This window comes from Pantherophis guttatus, chromosome 1, assembly GCF_059756535.1.
Source record: "Pantherophis guttatus breed Tessera chromosome 1, ASM5975653v1, whole genome shotgun sequence".
In the NCBI taxonomy this organism is placed as follows: domain Eukaryota; kingdom Metazoa; phylum Chordata; class Lepidosauria; order Squamata; family Colubridae; genus Pantherophis; species Pantherophis guttatus.
In genome coordinates, this window is record NC_142063.1 from 229,075,902 (window position 1) to 229,091,138 (window position 15,237).

Consider the following 15,237-nt stretch of genomic DNA (forward strand, 5'->3'; position numbering starts at 1 on the left):
ATAAATAAATAAAAATCAGTGATGTACCGGTAACTATAAATACTTTATCTTCTGCTTTTATTGTTTGCGGAGTTTGTCTGCTGATAAATCCAGTGCCCTGTCAAGTAACATATGCTTTTTAAAAGACACTCATCCCATGCTGATTGATGATTCAACCTCATTTCCTTATGTTTGATTGCTTAGAATCCTTCAGAAACTACTGATGTTCTTTTGGGATTTATTAGTGACTAGATTCTTCACTACTGTTGAGATGTTAAATTTCTCCATATGAGTTTGTTGATTCCCAGAGCAAGAAATCCAAAGAAGTTTATACTCCTGGATATTGTCCCAAGATTAAGTATTATTTTAATTAATGCAGAATATATAATAAACTTGAAATATTTGCTCCAGTGTTTTAACAGTTACATAACTCCCCTCATAGAAGAAACAGCAAGAATATATGCAAGTTCTGGACAGCATATCATATAATTAAGATTTAAGTTTATACTTTTTGTGTTCCGGGGCCCTTTCATCAATTTCATAGCAAATCTGGTCAGTATCTGCTTTACTATTCTTCAAAGTCAGGTTTTTTTTGAGTTTTTAAATTAATTTCTTGTTGCAGCAGAACCTATAGTGCTGTATACTGAAATATACCGATCTCACCTCATAACCTCATAATTTTATTCTCAGAGGATAGTTGAAAGGATAGTGCCAGCTTCATCTTCCATTCTTCAAATACCATTTTTCATCTGATTATGTGGAAAAATCTATTAATCTTTGCATGTGGTTACAGAAAACCGATTTCCTATGATTTATTATGTAGAAATGGCTAAAGAATAACCCAAACATTAATTTTGGGTCAGATTTTAAATTCAAGTAAATGGCTTGTACAAATACTCAACAGTGACATTCAGTATGGTATTTCATTCTGGCTTAAGAATGATACCATTCCATGGCAATAAATATATACACAAATAAGGATTTAGGCTGTATGTTGCAAAGTAAGGAGTGAAATATACAAACCTTTTGTATATCCTGTTGGATGACACAGAATGGCATCCATAACAATGGCTTATTTGGACAAAGATACTACCTAACATACAATGTTAGAAAACAAATGGGCCATGTACCCCAAGTTAATTATTGGATCCCTCCAAATAAAAACATCTGTATCTCCCAAAATATCCTTTATGACATGATAAAGAATTTAATCTATCCCAGCATTTCAGAGATTCAAGATATTGTTAAGATTATGGATAAAATTAATGGAGTATGAAAGAAAAATGACATGATCATGGGAGTTTATTTCAGCCAGTTGATGTCTTTCTATATCAACTAAATTCTCAAGAGGGCAAGCTATAGCAATAATGTAAAAATTCCAGATGTCCTGTCAGAGAATTAAGCTAGGAGTGGAAGATCCAACAGGAGTGGAAGTTTTTGATTTCTTATAGACAATCTCATTTTTCAGGAGACAACAGAATCAGCTATTTTAAATGTAATCCTGACCAACAGAGAGGATTTAGGAGATGGACTGTAAGTGTCAGGACCTTCAGCAAAGCAACCTCATGTTGGATTTCAAGGTAACTAGAAGAAAAGCTGAGCCAAATAAATACAGTGTACTCAACTACTTTGAAACTCATTGAATTTGGTACTAAACACATTTTGATGTGAAAATTTTGTCCAGGTACTCGTTTGGTACTCAACAAACTAGAACTTACCAGTGTTGGCTGCCTTGTGACTCACTATAGTATTCCTTGTGAGAAAAAATTTTGTACTCATCATTTTTGGTACTCATCGTGCTTCCCAGAACCAATTAACGGTAAGTACCGAGGTACCACTCTACCTTTTAGACTTCCAGAAGGCTGATTTTAATGAAGTCAGGTGAAAGGTAGACAGTGCACTTGGCTTGAAAGCCTACAAAATAACCAGTGACAGTATAATGATAAGCAAGATATTGAAAAACAATACTGTAGGATTGCCTTATTGGGTGGCAACGAAGACAGATTCAGTTCCTTTGTAAATGAGATTTTTACTATAATAGATTTATTTGTAATAAAGTTTTATAAATGTTATAAATATTTCTATAAATTGTATTTTGATAGCATTACAACTTTCAGTACATTGTTTCTTCAGCATTTTTGTAATTACATTGAAGTGTACCATCATCTTTACTGGACCCTAGTAGTTTTACACACAAATTTGGGGAAAAGAAACTAAGGCAGCAATATTCCAATAGCAACGGCAACAAGATTCATTTCTTCTTGATAAACACATCCTGCTAGAAAGTGGAGATAGGTTGCTTGCTGGCAAGTTTAGCACTTGGAAGTATGCCTAAAACTATAGAGTCCCTCCCTGCTCTAAAGCTGAATGTTGGACCTTCAGTGGAGAAATCACTTGATTTCCACACAGATATCTCCGTGTGGGAAACCAGCTACAAGGATGGAAGGTGAGGAAATAGCTGCTCCATCTCCACTATGCTTCCAAACTTTCATAAGCAGATGTCTGTGGAAATTCTGTCATCCAGGTCACAGTTGTCTCATAAGTATTGCTGAGCACATTGTAAGCCACCCTGAGTCTCCGGAGAAGGGTGGCATATAAATCAAATTTTTAAAAAAGTGCTTTTTCAAAAGGCAACTGATTTTTTCCAGGGGGAAGAAGAGGGGGAAGAAGAGGGGGAAGGGGGAAGGGGGAAGGGGGAAGAGAGAAGAAGAAGAAGAAGAAGAAGAAGAAGAAGAAGAAGAAGAAGAAGAAGAAGAAGAAGAAGAAGAAGAAGAAGAAGAAGAAGAAGAAGAAGAAGAAGAAGAAGAAGAAGAAGAAGAAGAAGAAGTTGTTTCTCATCCAAGAAACTTCATCAGTTGCAAACAGATTCATCATTCGTAAGCGGATGAATACGCGGTCTTGGAATGTTTGACATCTAATAGGGAAATTATTTTCTGGGTGGGCGACTGCGCTCTCTGCATAGCGAGATGCAAGGAAGAGCCGTCTTTTCTCCTTCGCCTATTTTACTCAGAAAGGGGGAGGGCGTCTTCCGAGTGCCAAGAAATGTCTCCTTTTTACATCTGTCTCTCGAACTCCGAACCCTTCAGAACTACTTTGTCACGGGGAGAGACGAGGGGAGGGGCGATGTGGGGGGGGGGGCGCGCGACAGAGCCGCGTCACCCCGCTGAGAAAAGATGTCAGGAACGGCTTTTGCGCAAGCGGATGAGGGGCGTTTGCCAGTAATAGTTCCGGTTGAGAAACGCCGACGCCGCTCCGCCTTACCTGGCTAGGCATGCCGGCGGCCGCTGATTGGCTGAGCTGGCACGCCCGCCTCGCCCAGTCTCCGTGACGGAAGAGGAGGGAGGAGAGCGAAAGAGCGAGCCAGCTAAGGAGCGGCAGGAGGGGAAATAGGAAGCGCTGCTGACGTTGCCGCCGCCGCTGCCGCTCTCGGGTTGCCGGCTCAAGTTCTTCCTCTAGGTCCTCCGAGCGCGCCGGCCGCCTCCGGCCCTGCTCCTCTCTCTCTGTCTCTCGTCGCCTCTCTCTCCTCCTCCCCGCTTGCTCTTTCCCCCCCACCCCTTCCCCTCCCGTCCATTCGCCCTTCTCCCCTTCGCCATGTCCACCCGCTCCTGCCGGGAAAAGGCGCAGAAGCAGAACGAGCAGCACCAGGCCATCCTGGCCAAGCTCTTGCGAGAGGAGGACAACAAGTACTGCGCGGACTGTGAAGCCAAAGGTGCGGGGAGGAGGGGGCGGGGGTCGCTGGTTTGGGGTGGGGGGTGGGGGGAAGGAGGCGTGGCTTCAGAGGCTCCCGGGCGGTGGGGGGGGGGGAAGGAAGAGAAAGACAGGTGAATGGAGGTGATGGGTGAGCCAGGTGAATGTGGGGGGGGGCGGCATCTCTGTTCCACGCGAGAGGCCAAGGCACGAGATGGGTATCTTTGGCTTGGGTGAAGCGTGGGTTAGGTGGGTCTAAGCGTCGGGTGGTGTAGAAATCGTGCTTGGTGGCTTCGCTTATTTTAGGGAAACACCCCCCCCCCACCCCCAATCTTGATCGTGGTTGTTGAGTAAGCCACGATGAGCAAGAGGGAAGCGTGGGCACCGTTTTTGGTTTTAGGGGTGCTTAGCAGCTGTTAAGGGTTCTGGCTTTGTTGCGAGCATGTGGCAATCTCAGTTTTCGTTGGCCATTTCATGGTACTGTTGTGTTGATTTCTTTCTGATTTCTGGCGTTTCTAATTATGAGCTGATTTTTATTCGTTTTTAATGAACCCGGTCCATTTTATTGCGTTCATTAGTGTAACGACAATAGAAATCAGTAGATTACTTATGGGGTGTGTGTGGGGGGGATGATGATATATAAACTAGAAATCTGTCTTAAGCTTTCATGAATGGATTAGATCATTCCATTATTTCAGAGTCGGGGGAAAAGCTTTGTGGTTTTATATTGTACAGTGGTGTTTGCCCTAGAGCTTTCTCAGTTTGTCTTGCTTTTGCTCAATCCTCAGTCCTGGCAAAAGAAAGATATGAGTCATATCAGAAGGCTAATATTGCTTTTCCTGAGTGCACAAAAGGAAGTGGCTACCTTTATAAATACTGAATTACTTCTGGGAAACATTGGCACACAGAATAAGAGAGTCCTGGTTGCAAAATTTAGGGGAATGTATTTCTGTAGATTGCTATAATTGAATTAATAAAATGTCATTTGTTGATTTTTCCAAATTCAGTCTGTTTCTCTTATGTCTAATTTTCAAATCTGTGACTTCTTCAAATAGAATTTAAGTTTTCTATTATAAAAAAAAACCCTGTACAATCAAATGTAAAACAGTCCATTCCAAACTCCTTTGAAATACGATATTCTTTAATGTAGCTATGGTAATTAAGCCATTTATATTAAACAAATCTTAGATAACAAAGTAAAGGATAGGGAAGTATTCCAAACCATTTGTCCAGTTTTTTTCCTTTGAGATTGAGATTGAATTCTTACTTGTTTCCAAGATGAGGCTTCCAAGATGATTTAGTTTTGATTTTTCTTACCTTTCCTCTTGTTTTCTTAATCTGTCTTAGAATATAACATTTTTGCAGTTTGCGAAGATGTCATATTTTCTCTAAATTATTTTATGAGAAAAACGTAGGGAATGTGATTTGTGGAAGAAATTGGGATATTCACAGCACACATTTATCAAATTAAATTTATAGTATATACATATGTGCATGTATGTAATCTGTATATAAAAATATGTATTGATATTTTATGAGGTATAAAGAAAGTTTTATTTCAATATTTGTAGGATAGGTTTTACAATAAAGATCTACTTTATTTTTTTAGCAGAATCTTTCCTGTATAGATGGGAGTAGGTTTGTAGCTTGCTAGTATATAAGCAAAATTGCAATACTAGAAAGTGTTTTAAAAATATTTTAATTGCCATTAGGAAAGCTTTAAAATAAAAAAGTGTTCTCAGTAAGAAAAATATTATTTAAACAAAAAGAATCTGATTAAGGCCCAACAGAGCTGTTATGAATAAACTTTGCAACACTTGAAATATTGGGTGAAATCCAATGGGTTTTGAATGGGTTTAAACTATTTCTCTCTGTAACTTCCTATGACATTAAAAAAAAATTGCTCTGGTATTGTAAAGCTCTCCAGGGCAGATTCTGAAGCCACAGCACCCTTTTTCCAGCTTCACCAATGAGAATTGTGGTTGTTGGCAAAACTAAACAATTTGGATTACATATTAAGATAAGGGGCTCCATGGTTAAAGATGCTGAGTTTATTAGTTGGAAAGTTGACAGCCGGGTTCAAGACCCGAGTGCCATGCAATGGGGTGAGCTTCCATTTCTGTCCCACCTCCTGCCCACCTAGCAGTTCCAAAAGCATGCAAATGCAAGTAGACTAATAGATACTACTTCAGTGGAAAAGTAACAGTGCTCCATGTGTCAAAAATAGTTTTTAGAACATGTCTTTCCTGGGAGTTTGTGTACTTAATTTATCTTAGAATCATTTTTTCTAAGAGAAAAACTCTTGTCTATTTTCATTGGTTAAAAGCAAACCTATACAGAATGAGTTTATAAATGTATAATTTATTTAAAACACATATCTAGGGCTCTCCAACTCCAGAATAATTTAACTGCCTTACAAAAAAGAAAGAAAATTACAGTATCACAAAAGTTGATAGTTGCCCAAAAAGGAGCAATAAAATCCTCTTTCCAATACAGTGCTCAGCCTAAAGGGGTCCATCAGCTATCCTATTCCAGGGCTTGGGGTAAGATCCAGGGGTCCAACGCTTTTTTAAAAAATTGGGAGGTTACATACAATTTAAATCTCCTAGGAGATGCTGTTCCAGAGGGCAGATGTTCCATCAGAGCACTCACACTTCCTGGGTCCTGCTAGATAACACTATTCTATTAATGGGACCAAGAGCCAACTTTTTCTAATTGTGTAAGATGGATAGAAGCCAAAGCAGACTGTTGGTCTCTCAGATAACTACCCCCTACTATGTAGGACTTTATAACTGATAGCCAGTACCTTGAATTGCACCCAGAATCTATTGATAACCAATACAGTTTGCAGAAAAGAGGTATTTACAGGGACATTGTGAGAGCTGCCTGTAATTGTTTCCTGTGTTGCATTTTGGACCAGGTAGCCCACAAGCAAAATGACTAAGGCATGAGTAAATATAAACAAGGTCTCTTGATCCAGAAGCTAATGCAGATGGTACACAAGATGGATCTCTATAAAGGTTTTCCTTTCACAGCTGCTGTCTGTTCCTTGAACAGGACGTGAAAGTCCAGGAAGATTCTCAAATTGCACACCAGCCTTAAGTGGATAAGTACAGGCCCATTCAGAAAGCCTCCTGAGCTAGATAGCCCAGATAATTTGATTTTGCTTGAGTCGGTTCCTCCCCATATAGGCTCCAAAACCTCCAGGCATTGAGCAAGAGAATGACGGCATCACTTGGCCTGTCCAAGGTCAAGATGATACAGCTGAGTATCATCAACATACTGATGATGTCAATCTGATGTTATCCTAAGTATGAGGTTGAGATTTACTCTTCAGCTTCCTGCAATGGTATTCTAGGTGTCTGTTCTAACATTTCATTTCCTGGAGAAAATGAAAACCAGGAAATTCCCTGAAATCAACACACAGCGAGAGGCCACTTAAGAGTGATCTGATCTTAGATCTTCATCATCTACCTGTTTCAGATAGAGAGTCCTTTGATAAACATCAATCAAATTGTCAGGGAAAGTTCTAAGCTTACCCTCACAGATTTCTTAGAAGCCTGGAGCAGACCAGTCTAATAGGTCCTTCCTTCCTGGGAGGTGATTGGAAAGTGATACAGCCATAACAAAGGACTATTAATATCCTGATTTGTAGATCACATTGCAACTGCCCCAAGATGAAAATCAGATCTAGCATGGGACCCGTGGTATGCACCCGACACATAATCATTTGAGTCAGGTCCATGGTTGATATAGTGGCCATGAACACCTTAGCTGCCCTAGACTATTCCCACCAGAAGCTGGTTCAAGTCTTCAACTCCTCTACAGTGAAAGACTAGCAATTCAGGGATGTAGCTAAGCAGCAGGGAGACTAATATAGCAACAACAAGCCCAATTGCTTCCTAGAGCCCAGTTTCCAACACAAGGTGTCATATCCAGTTATCTTCAATGCAGAGTCTCTGAAAGCCATCAAGTCTTTCACGATGACAACTGCTCTTCAACCTCCCTTGTTTCAGAGTACAGCTGATGCTGTACACATTTATTTATTTATTTATTTATCATATTTGTATACCGCCCTACTCCCGAAGGACTCAGGGCGGTGAACAGCCAAGATAAAATATAAAGACATACAAAAGTTAAAAAACTATTAAAAACAGATTAAATAATTTAGGCTCAGAAAACAAATTAAAACATCCAATTTATCTAAAAAAAACATTTAAAAGCCAATTTAAAAGCCAATTTAAAAGGGAGAGTTAGGCCAGACCAGCCTGTTGGAATAAAAATGTTTTTAGGGCGCGGCGAAAGATGCGTAAATCTTGGATCCTCCGTATCTCCGGGGGGAGTTCGTTCCAGATGGCAGGTGCCCCCACAGAGAAGGCTCTCCCCCTGGGGGCCGCCAGTCGACATTGTTTGGCCAACGGCACCCTGAGGAGCCCCTCTATATGGGAGCGAACTGGTCGGTGAGAGGCTACTGGTGGCAGAAGGCGGTCTCTTAAGTACCCTGGTCCTGAGCCATGGAGCGCTCTAAAGGTGGTAACCAAAACCTTGAAGCGCACCCGGAAGACCACTGGGAGCCAGTGCAGCTCGCGCAGGAGGGGGGTCACATCGGAGCGCCACATCGCTCCCGTCACCACCCGCGCGGCCGCATTCTGGACCAATTGGAGCCTCAAGGGGAGCCCCATGTAGAGAGCATTGCAATAATCCAGGCGTGAGGTGACAAGGGCGTGAGTGACTGTGCGTAACGAGTCCCGATACAGAAAGGGACGCAACTGGCGAATCAGGCGAACCTGATAAAAAGTCCTCCTGGCCACGGCCGCCATATGCTCTTCTAAAGACATCCGCGAGTCCAGGAGGACGCCCAAGTTGCGAACCCCATCTGTGGGGGCCAACGACTCGCCCCCAATAGTCAGAAATGGCACCAACTGACTATATCGGGACGTCGGAAACCACAGCCACTCGGTCTTGGATGGGTTGAGCCTGAGTCTGTTCCTCCCCATCCAGATCCATACAGCCTCCAGGCACCGGGACATCACCTCGAGGGCATCATTGGGGTGGAGATGTACAGCTGGGTGTCATCAGCGTACTGATGGTACTTCACCCCAAAACCACGGATGATCTCACCCAGCGGCTTCACATAAATGTTGAACAGAAGGGGCAAGAGGACCGATCCTTGCGGCACCCCACATACAAGGGGCCTCGGGGTCGACCTCTGCCCCCCTGTCAACACAGACTGCGACCGGTCGGAGAGAAAGGAGAACCACTGTAAAACAGTGCCCCCCACCCCCAACCCTTCCAACTGGTGCAGCATGATACCATGGTCGATGGTATCAAAAGCCGCTGAGAGGTCTAATAGGACCAGGACAGAGGAGCAACCTCTGTCCCGAGCCCTCCAGAGATCATCAACCAATGCGACCAATGCCGTCTCTGTGCTGTACCCGGGCCTGAAGCCCGACTGGAACGGATCTAGATAAGTCGATTCATCCAGGTACTGAGGCAGCTGTCGTGCAACCACACTCTCAACAACCTTCGCAACAAAGCAAAGGTTGGAGACAGGACGATAATTTGCTAACACAGCCGGGTCCAGGGAGGGACCCGGCTGAAACCTAGACAGGCAAAACAACTATAAGAGAGAAATACTCCCCTCTGGGCCAGTCAGGCTTGTATAACTAAGCTGCCTGCTTCTTCCATGATCAATCATGGGTAAAGATGGTCTTACTGCAAACTCAGCTGGCATTTAATAGCCAAAATCAGCACCACCAAGGTTCCAATGACTTAGGTGAATTCTGATCTGAGGGCTGAAATGCAGGATCAATTAGAACCATCAATCCTATCCTATGAATATCAGATTCCCATCATATCTCCCTCTTCCTATCACCATGCTGATGTTATCACCTACCTATTACTCACCTAATGTTATCACCCGCCTTCATTTCTCCTCCTGTTCCAGCCTTGTCTTTAGTCTCCCTAACCTGAAATTCATCCAATCAATTTTCTATACATAACATATACCTAGTGCCCTTGGCACTAGGTAAACAAAGAGACAAAACTAAGTGAATCAACCAACCAAACATTCCAGCAGCCACTTGTTCCCTTCACAATTACCCCATCCCTCCAGTCCAGAATAGATTTCATATTAAACATAGGCTATGCAGGGGGCAGGGAACATGTAACAGAATAATCTCAAAAGATTCAGACTTGGAAATCTGTAGCTGCAGAGCCTGGGCAATATCTCCTCACCTCAGCCTTGTTCCCACTGCCACAGTCAAACCCATCATATCAGAATTACTATTAAAGTATTAGGACAGAAGCTCACTTGAACATTTAAAAGTAACCTATTTCTACCCCAATCTACCAATATGCCAATATTTCTTAAACATTTTTCTCTCAGGATCCCTTTTAAAAATTATGGAGGACTGCAAGAGATCTTTTATTTGTATGGGTTATACTTATTGATATGTACTATATTAAATATTAAAACTGACACATTTTCGGCCACCAATGCTTCTCACAGTTGTTTTATCATTTACAGAGATAAAATTCTGTTAGGATACACTAATTGATTGTAAAGTTTAAGTTTAAACATAGTGATAAAACTTTATTAAGAGAAAACACCATTTACATTAAATATCTGGAAGCTGCAAAGTTCAGGCCTCCTTCAGGTGTGAAAAATGTTCCTATCTTTAAAAAGCTTCAAATCTATTTTGGCTTTGAAATGAATCACTGTGAGATCAGATGATATATGAAATGCATGGAGATATCCTGAGATGAAACAAATTTATACACTTGTCTTTACAAATCTTCTCTTGTTTCCTTGTTCTTGTCCTAAGATGTACTGGAAACATTGGACTATGGATTCTACCTCATCGCATTGTATCTTGCTTCCTTCCTTAGACATCTTTGTTAATTTTAATGTTTATCATTTTAATATTATAATGTTTTATATTGTTTTTATCTTCTTTGCCTAGAGTTGCCTCATGGTGAGATTGGCAGCATATAAATTTAATAAATAAAAAAATAAAACAACTGTCCAGATAGTTTGGTTCTGGATTAAGATAAGCAAATAAAAATGTTTACCAAGAAAGAAAGGAAGTGGCATTGATTAAGGATTCTGTACCTATGGCTGCAGTTATGCAGTTTATTCTAAATGATGTTGCAATCTTTTGTAAGATAAACTATAGTTGAGTGGTCTTTTGGATATTGTTTTTGTCTTTGGCTTACTTGTTACAGCAGTGTCTGACTTTCCTAAATGTTATTTCAACGCTAGAGTGGTTTGATATCTTTTATTGTATTGCCTTTAAAACTAGCCCTTGCAAAATGTGACCATTGGAAGAATGGCAAAAACAAAGTACATTATATAGGGGAAGTGTGTTTCATTTTATATATGAAAAAAATATTGTGGCTCAGAAATTCAGCTGAATTATTCTGGGCAGGTAATTCCTGAAACAAAATTTGGAGAAGTCTTATCTGGCAAGTTAGGAAGGTTGATGTGCTTCACCCTTCTCTTTTTCTTCATGGCCTGTGCACTAGCTGTTTATGATCTTCAAAGTGACTTTCTATCAATTATAGCATGCTCAGCATCTCTTAAAAGCTTCCTTTTTCTTACCTTCTCTTACTTTCTATTATAGGTGGTTTTCATTTAGCTACCACTATTGGGACTAGCAACTTGATTATTAACCAAAGTGGTTTCTAAGTGGAAAATCACATAACCAGGACTGGGCTTACGATTTTATTTCAGCTTCCCTTTGTTTTACAGTGTCAGAAGCCGGGTGAACCCAAATGGCAGGAAACATTTCTCAAATTCAGCTCACAAACTCAGCTCAGTAAAAGGGCAAAATTATGTCACAATGTATAAATTTAGCAATTTAGCAATTGCTAAAAAGCTATCTGTAGTGAAGTAAAGGAAAGGCCATTGTTAGCATTCTGTCATCCTGGAGTACTTTTTTCCCATTGTTTTTCCTTGATTCAGCTTAAAATAACAATGCTAGCCTAATTCTGTGTGGTTTAGGCTTCTTAATATGTTCCATAAATTGGGGGATATTTCCTTTAATCTGTATTTAATACACATTTCATTGGCAGTCACCAAAATCGAGACATATTAACAGTGTAACTACAGTTTTGTATTACTGTTGCTAGGGATGTCTTTCCCATTTTTAGACAAATGCTAAAATCTTTAGAACATTCTGGTCGGTATTTTTTTTATTGAACTTATTAGATCATTTGGTTATTTTCTTAATTTTATTGCTACTTACTTTGACATTGTCCTTAATAGTAATTCCTTATACGTAAGGCTTTTTAATTTTTTTAAAAAAATTGAATTTTTATTTTTCAATATATAATCATGAAACATTCATACTTTGCTTTTTTATATTAAAATATGTTAAGATAAATTGTGCTGTTTTATTATCCTTCTGTTTACCTCTGATAAAATTATCTTAAAAAGAACAAATTAAATACTATTTGGATATTCATTATGGTACAGAATTTGATGAAACTTTAAAATGTAAAAAAAAAAATCTACTTCTATTCGATAAGATACCAGATTTATTTTGCAAGTGCTAATTCTGTCCAACCTGCATCAGTCCTTATGTCTTGTGGTTCAGATGATGATTTTTTTAAAAATAAGATCTGTCATTGTTCCCATCCTTGTACTTCATTTTCACATTGAGAATTTGTTTCATTCTGTGTAATGTTAAATTTAGAAACCTTAATAAACCATTTTTAATAAGACCATTATTATTTATTTTAAATGCTCTGAAGCTTGCAGCTTCCTTCTGGATGTAGTGTTTCCAGGATAAGATGACAACTTCATCTCTAAATGTTAGATCAAGGTTGATAATTACTATATAAAAAATCTAGGGTTTGAGAATAGTAGTCTCTAGAGAATATATTCAATTAGTTATCAAAATAAGAATTTAATGATTTTTTATTTAAAATATTATAAATATTTTTACAGTTTAATTAAGATTCACACATATTTACATTATCATTTATATCTTCTAACTCAAATGTTTTGGAATTCATCTGCTGATAAATTATACTCAAACTTTTGGTCATGGTTGATCAAAAAGATTTGGGGAAGGTATATGCTGCCTTGTTAATTCTGAAAGATCTGAAAGTTTCTTTTTTTAGTGTGAAATACTGAAGTTTCATCTAGATGTGCTGTATAGAATTGAAATCATGATGTTATTTAAGAAAAAAGGAAAAGATTATTAACCTTTAAAAACCACATTTGGAATACTGTGTCCAAATTTGGTCACCAAGGTACAAAAAAGATGTTGAGACTCTGGAAAAGGCAGAGAAGAACAACAAAGATGATTAGCGGACCGGAGGGTAAAATATAACAATGATCAGTTGCTGGAACTGGGTATGTCTAGTCTAACAAAGAGGACAAGGGGTGACTTGATAGCAGTTTTAAGTTTAAGTTTTAAGTTTATTGTCATTGCACCTCGTACAACGAAATTAAATGCCATCTTCAGTGTACATCATACATGAGAAAACTATAAAAAAATAAAACAAAAACACACATCCTTCACATTTTACACAATTGAATTGAAAACCCCTGATACTGCATTAATATTGCACTATACAGTAGAATTCAGCATAGTTACTGCTCTGGGATAGAAGCTGTTTTCAGTCTATTTGTCCTTGTTTTCATTGTCCTGTACAGTCTGCCAGATGGCAATAGTTCAAAAAAAAAAAAGGGTGCCCAGGATTAGATTGATCTTTAAGAACGTTTTGAACTTCCTTAAGGCAGCGGGAGCTATAAAGCTCTTCCAAGGAGGGGAGAGGGCAACCAATGATTCTCTGGACAATGACGTTAACCCTCTGGAGCGCTGTCCTATCTGCCATTGTGCAATTAGCAAACCATACACAGGTGCAGTAAGTTAAGATACTCTGTATAGTGCAGCGGTAGAAGGTCAGCAGCAGCTTTTCATTCAGTTGTTGTTTCCTGAGGAGTCTCAGGTAGTATAATCTTTGCTGGGTCCTTTTGACCAGTGCTGCAATGTGAGCGCCCCAGGTCAGGTCTTCTTTTATGATAACACTCAAAAACCTAAAATTGGCCACTTGTACCATTTGGTCTCCATTGATAACTAGGGCTGGATATCTGATCTATTCCTTCTGTATAGTCCACTATAAGCTCCATGGTCTTATTGGTGTTAAGGACCAAATTATTATCTCCACACCATGAAAGAAACCTCGACAGGCAGACTCATCCCCCCCGGAGATGAGTCCTACCACTGTTGTATCATCTGCAAATTTAATAATAGTATTACTGGCTTGAGTGGAAATGCAGTCATGTACATAAAGAGTATAGAGTAAGGGACTCAATACACAACCCTGTGGTATACCAGTGTTAAGAATAAGGGCCGATGAGATATGATTACCTAATCTGACCCTCTGAGAGCGGCCAGACAGGAAATCCATAATCCAAAGGCAGATTGAATGAGAAAGCCCAAGGTCCATAAATTTAGACACTAGTCTATGTGGAAGTATTGTATTAAATGCAGAACTAAAATCTACAAAAATCATCCTTACAGAGCTCTCCCCCCCCCCCCCGCTGTTCCAGATGAGTCAGAGCAGTGTGAAGAGTGATGGCTGTAGCGTCCTCTGTAGACCTATTTATGCAAACTGTATGCAAACTGGTGTTTATCAAATGTATGCGGAAGACCAGAAGTGATGTGCCGGCAGACCAATTTCTCAAAGCATTTCATGATGATAGGAGTGAGTGCCACTGGTCTATAATCATTGAGGTTATTGATAGGGAACTTCTTTGACAGCAGAACAATGGTGGAAGCCTTCAAACAAGATGGAATAGTGGACTGGGATAAAGACCGATTGAAGATCCTGGTAAAGACTCCAACCAACTGATCAGCACAGTGTTTAAGCACTCGGCCAGGAATACTGTCAGGACCGGCAGCCTTTCTAGGGTCCACAGCCCTCAAAATGCTCCTCACCTTCTGTTCCTCCACAATGAGGTGTGGGCTACAATGGTCTGGTAGCTGTATCTTAGCTGTCTCTGATGTCTCCACTTCAAAGCGAGCAAAGAATATTTTTTTATTTATTTAGTCTTCCAATATTTGGATATTTGCTGTCACAGAGAAGAAGGGGTCGACCTATTCTCCAAAGCAGCTGAGGGCAGGACTAGAAGTAATGATTGGAAACTTATCAAGGAGAGATCCAATTTAAGAACTAAGGAGAAATTTCCTGACAGTGAGAACAATTAATCAGTGGAATGGCTTGCCTGTGGATGCTCCACCACTGGAGGTTTTTAAGAAGAGATTGGACAGCCATTTGTCAGAATGGAATAGACTTTTCTGCTTGAGCTGGGGGTTGGACTAGAAAACCTCCAAAGTCCCTTCCAACTCTGTTACTGTTACGTTACCTTTTCCTTCATTGCATTTCTTCCCCAATGAAAGTTCTTTACCATTTCCCAGATATGTGTTATCTGACGATAGAAGTCGCTTGTGAAATGCCAGTGGAGAATTACTTTTCTTAATTAATAATAATTAATTATTAATTAATAATAATTAACCTGTGCACATGGTTTTGCCCTTCATTTTCAGCACCATT

The 15,237-nt window shown here is 39.9% G+C and overlaps 1 protein-coding gene across 2 annotated transcripts in view; it reads left to right on the top strand.

Annotated features, from left to right (window-relative positions):
• Nucleotides 1–3,178: 3,178 nt before the first annotated feature.
• Nucleotides 3,179–15,237, top strand: part of SMAP1 (small ArfGAP 1) — a 67,361-nt gene continuing 55,302 nt past the window's right edge. Inside the window, exon 1 of one of the 2 annotated variants that reach the window (XM_087882493.1) lies at nucleotides 3,179–3,688. In XM_087882493.1, coding sequence (XP_087738619.1) covers nucleotides 3,571–3,688 — 118 coding nt within the window. In that variant the 5' untranslated portion in view covers nucleotides 3,179–3,570. The remainder of the gene's footprint in view (nucleotides 3,689–15,237) is intronic. The other variant, XM_060689210.2, reaches the window with a different exon arrangement.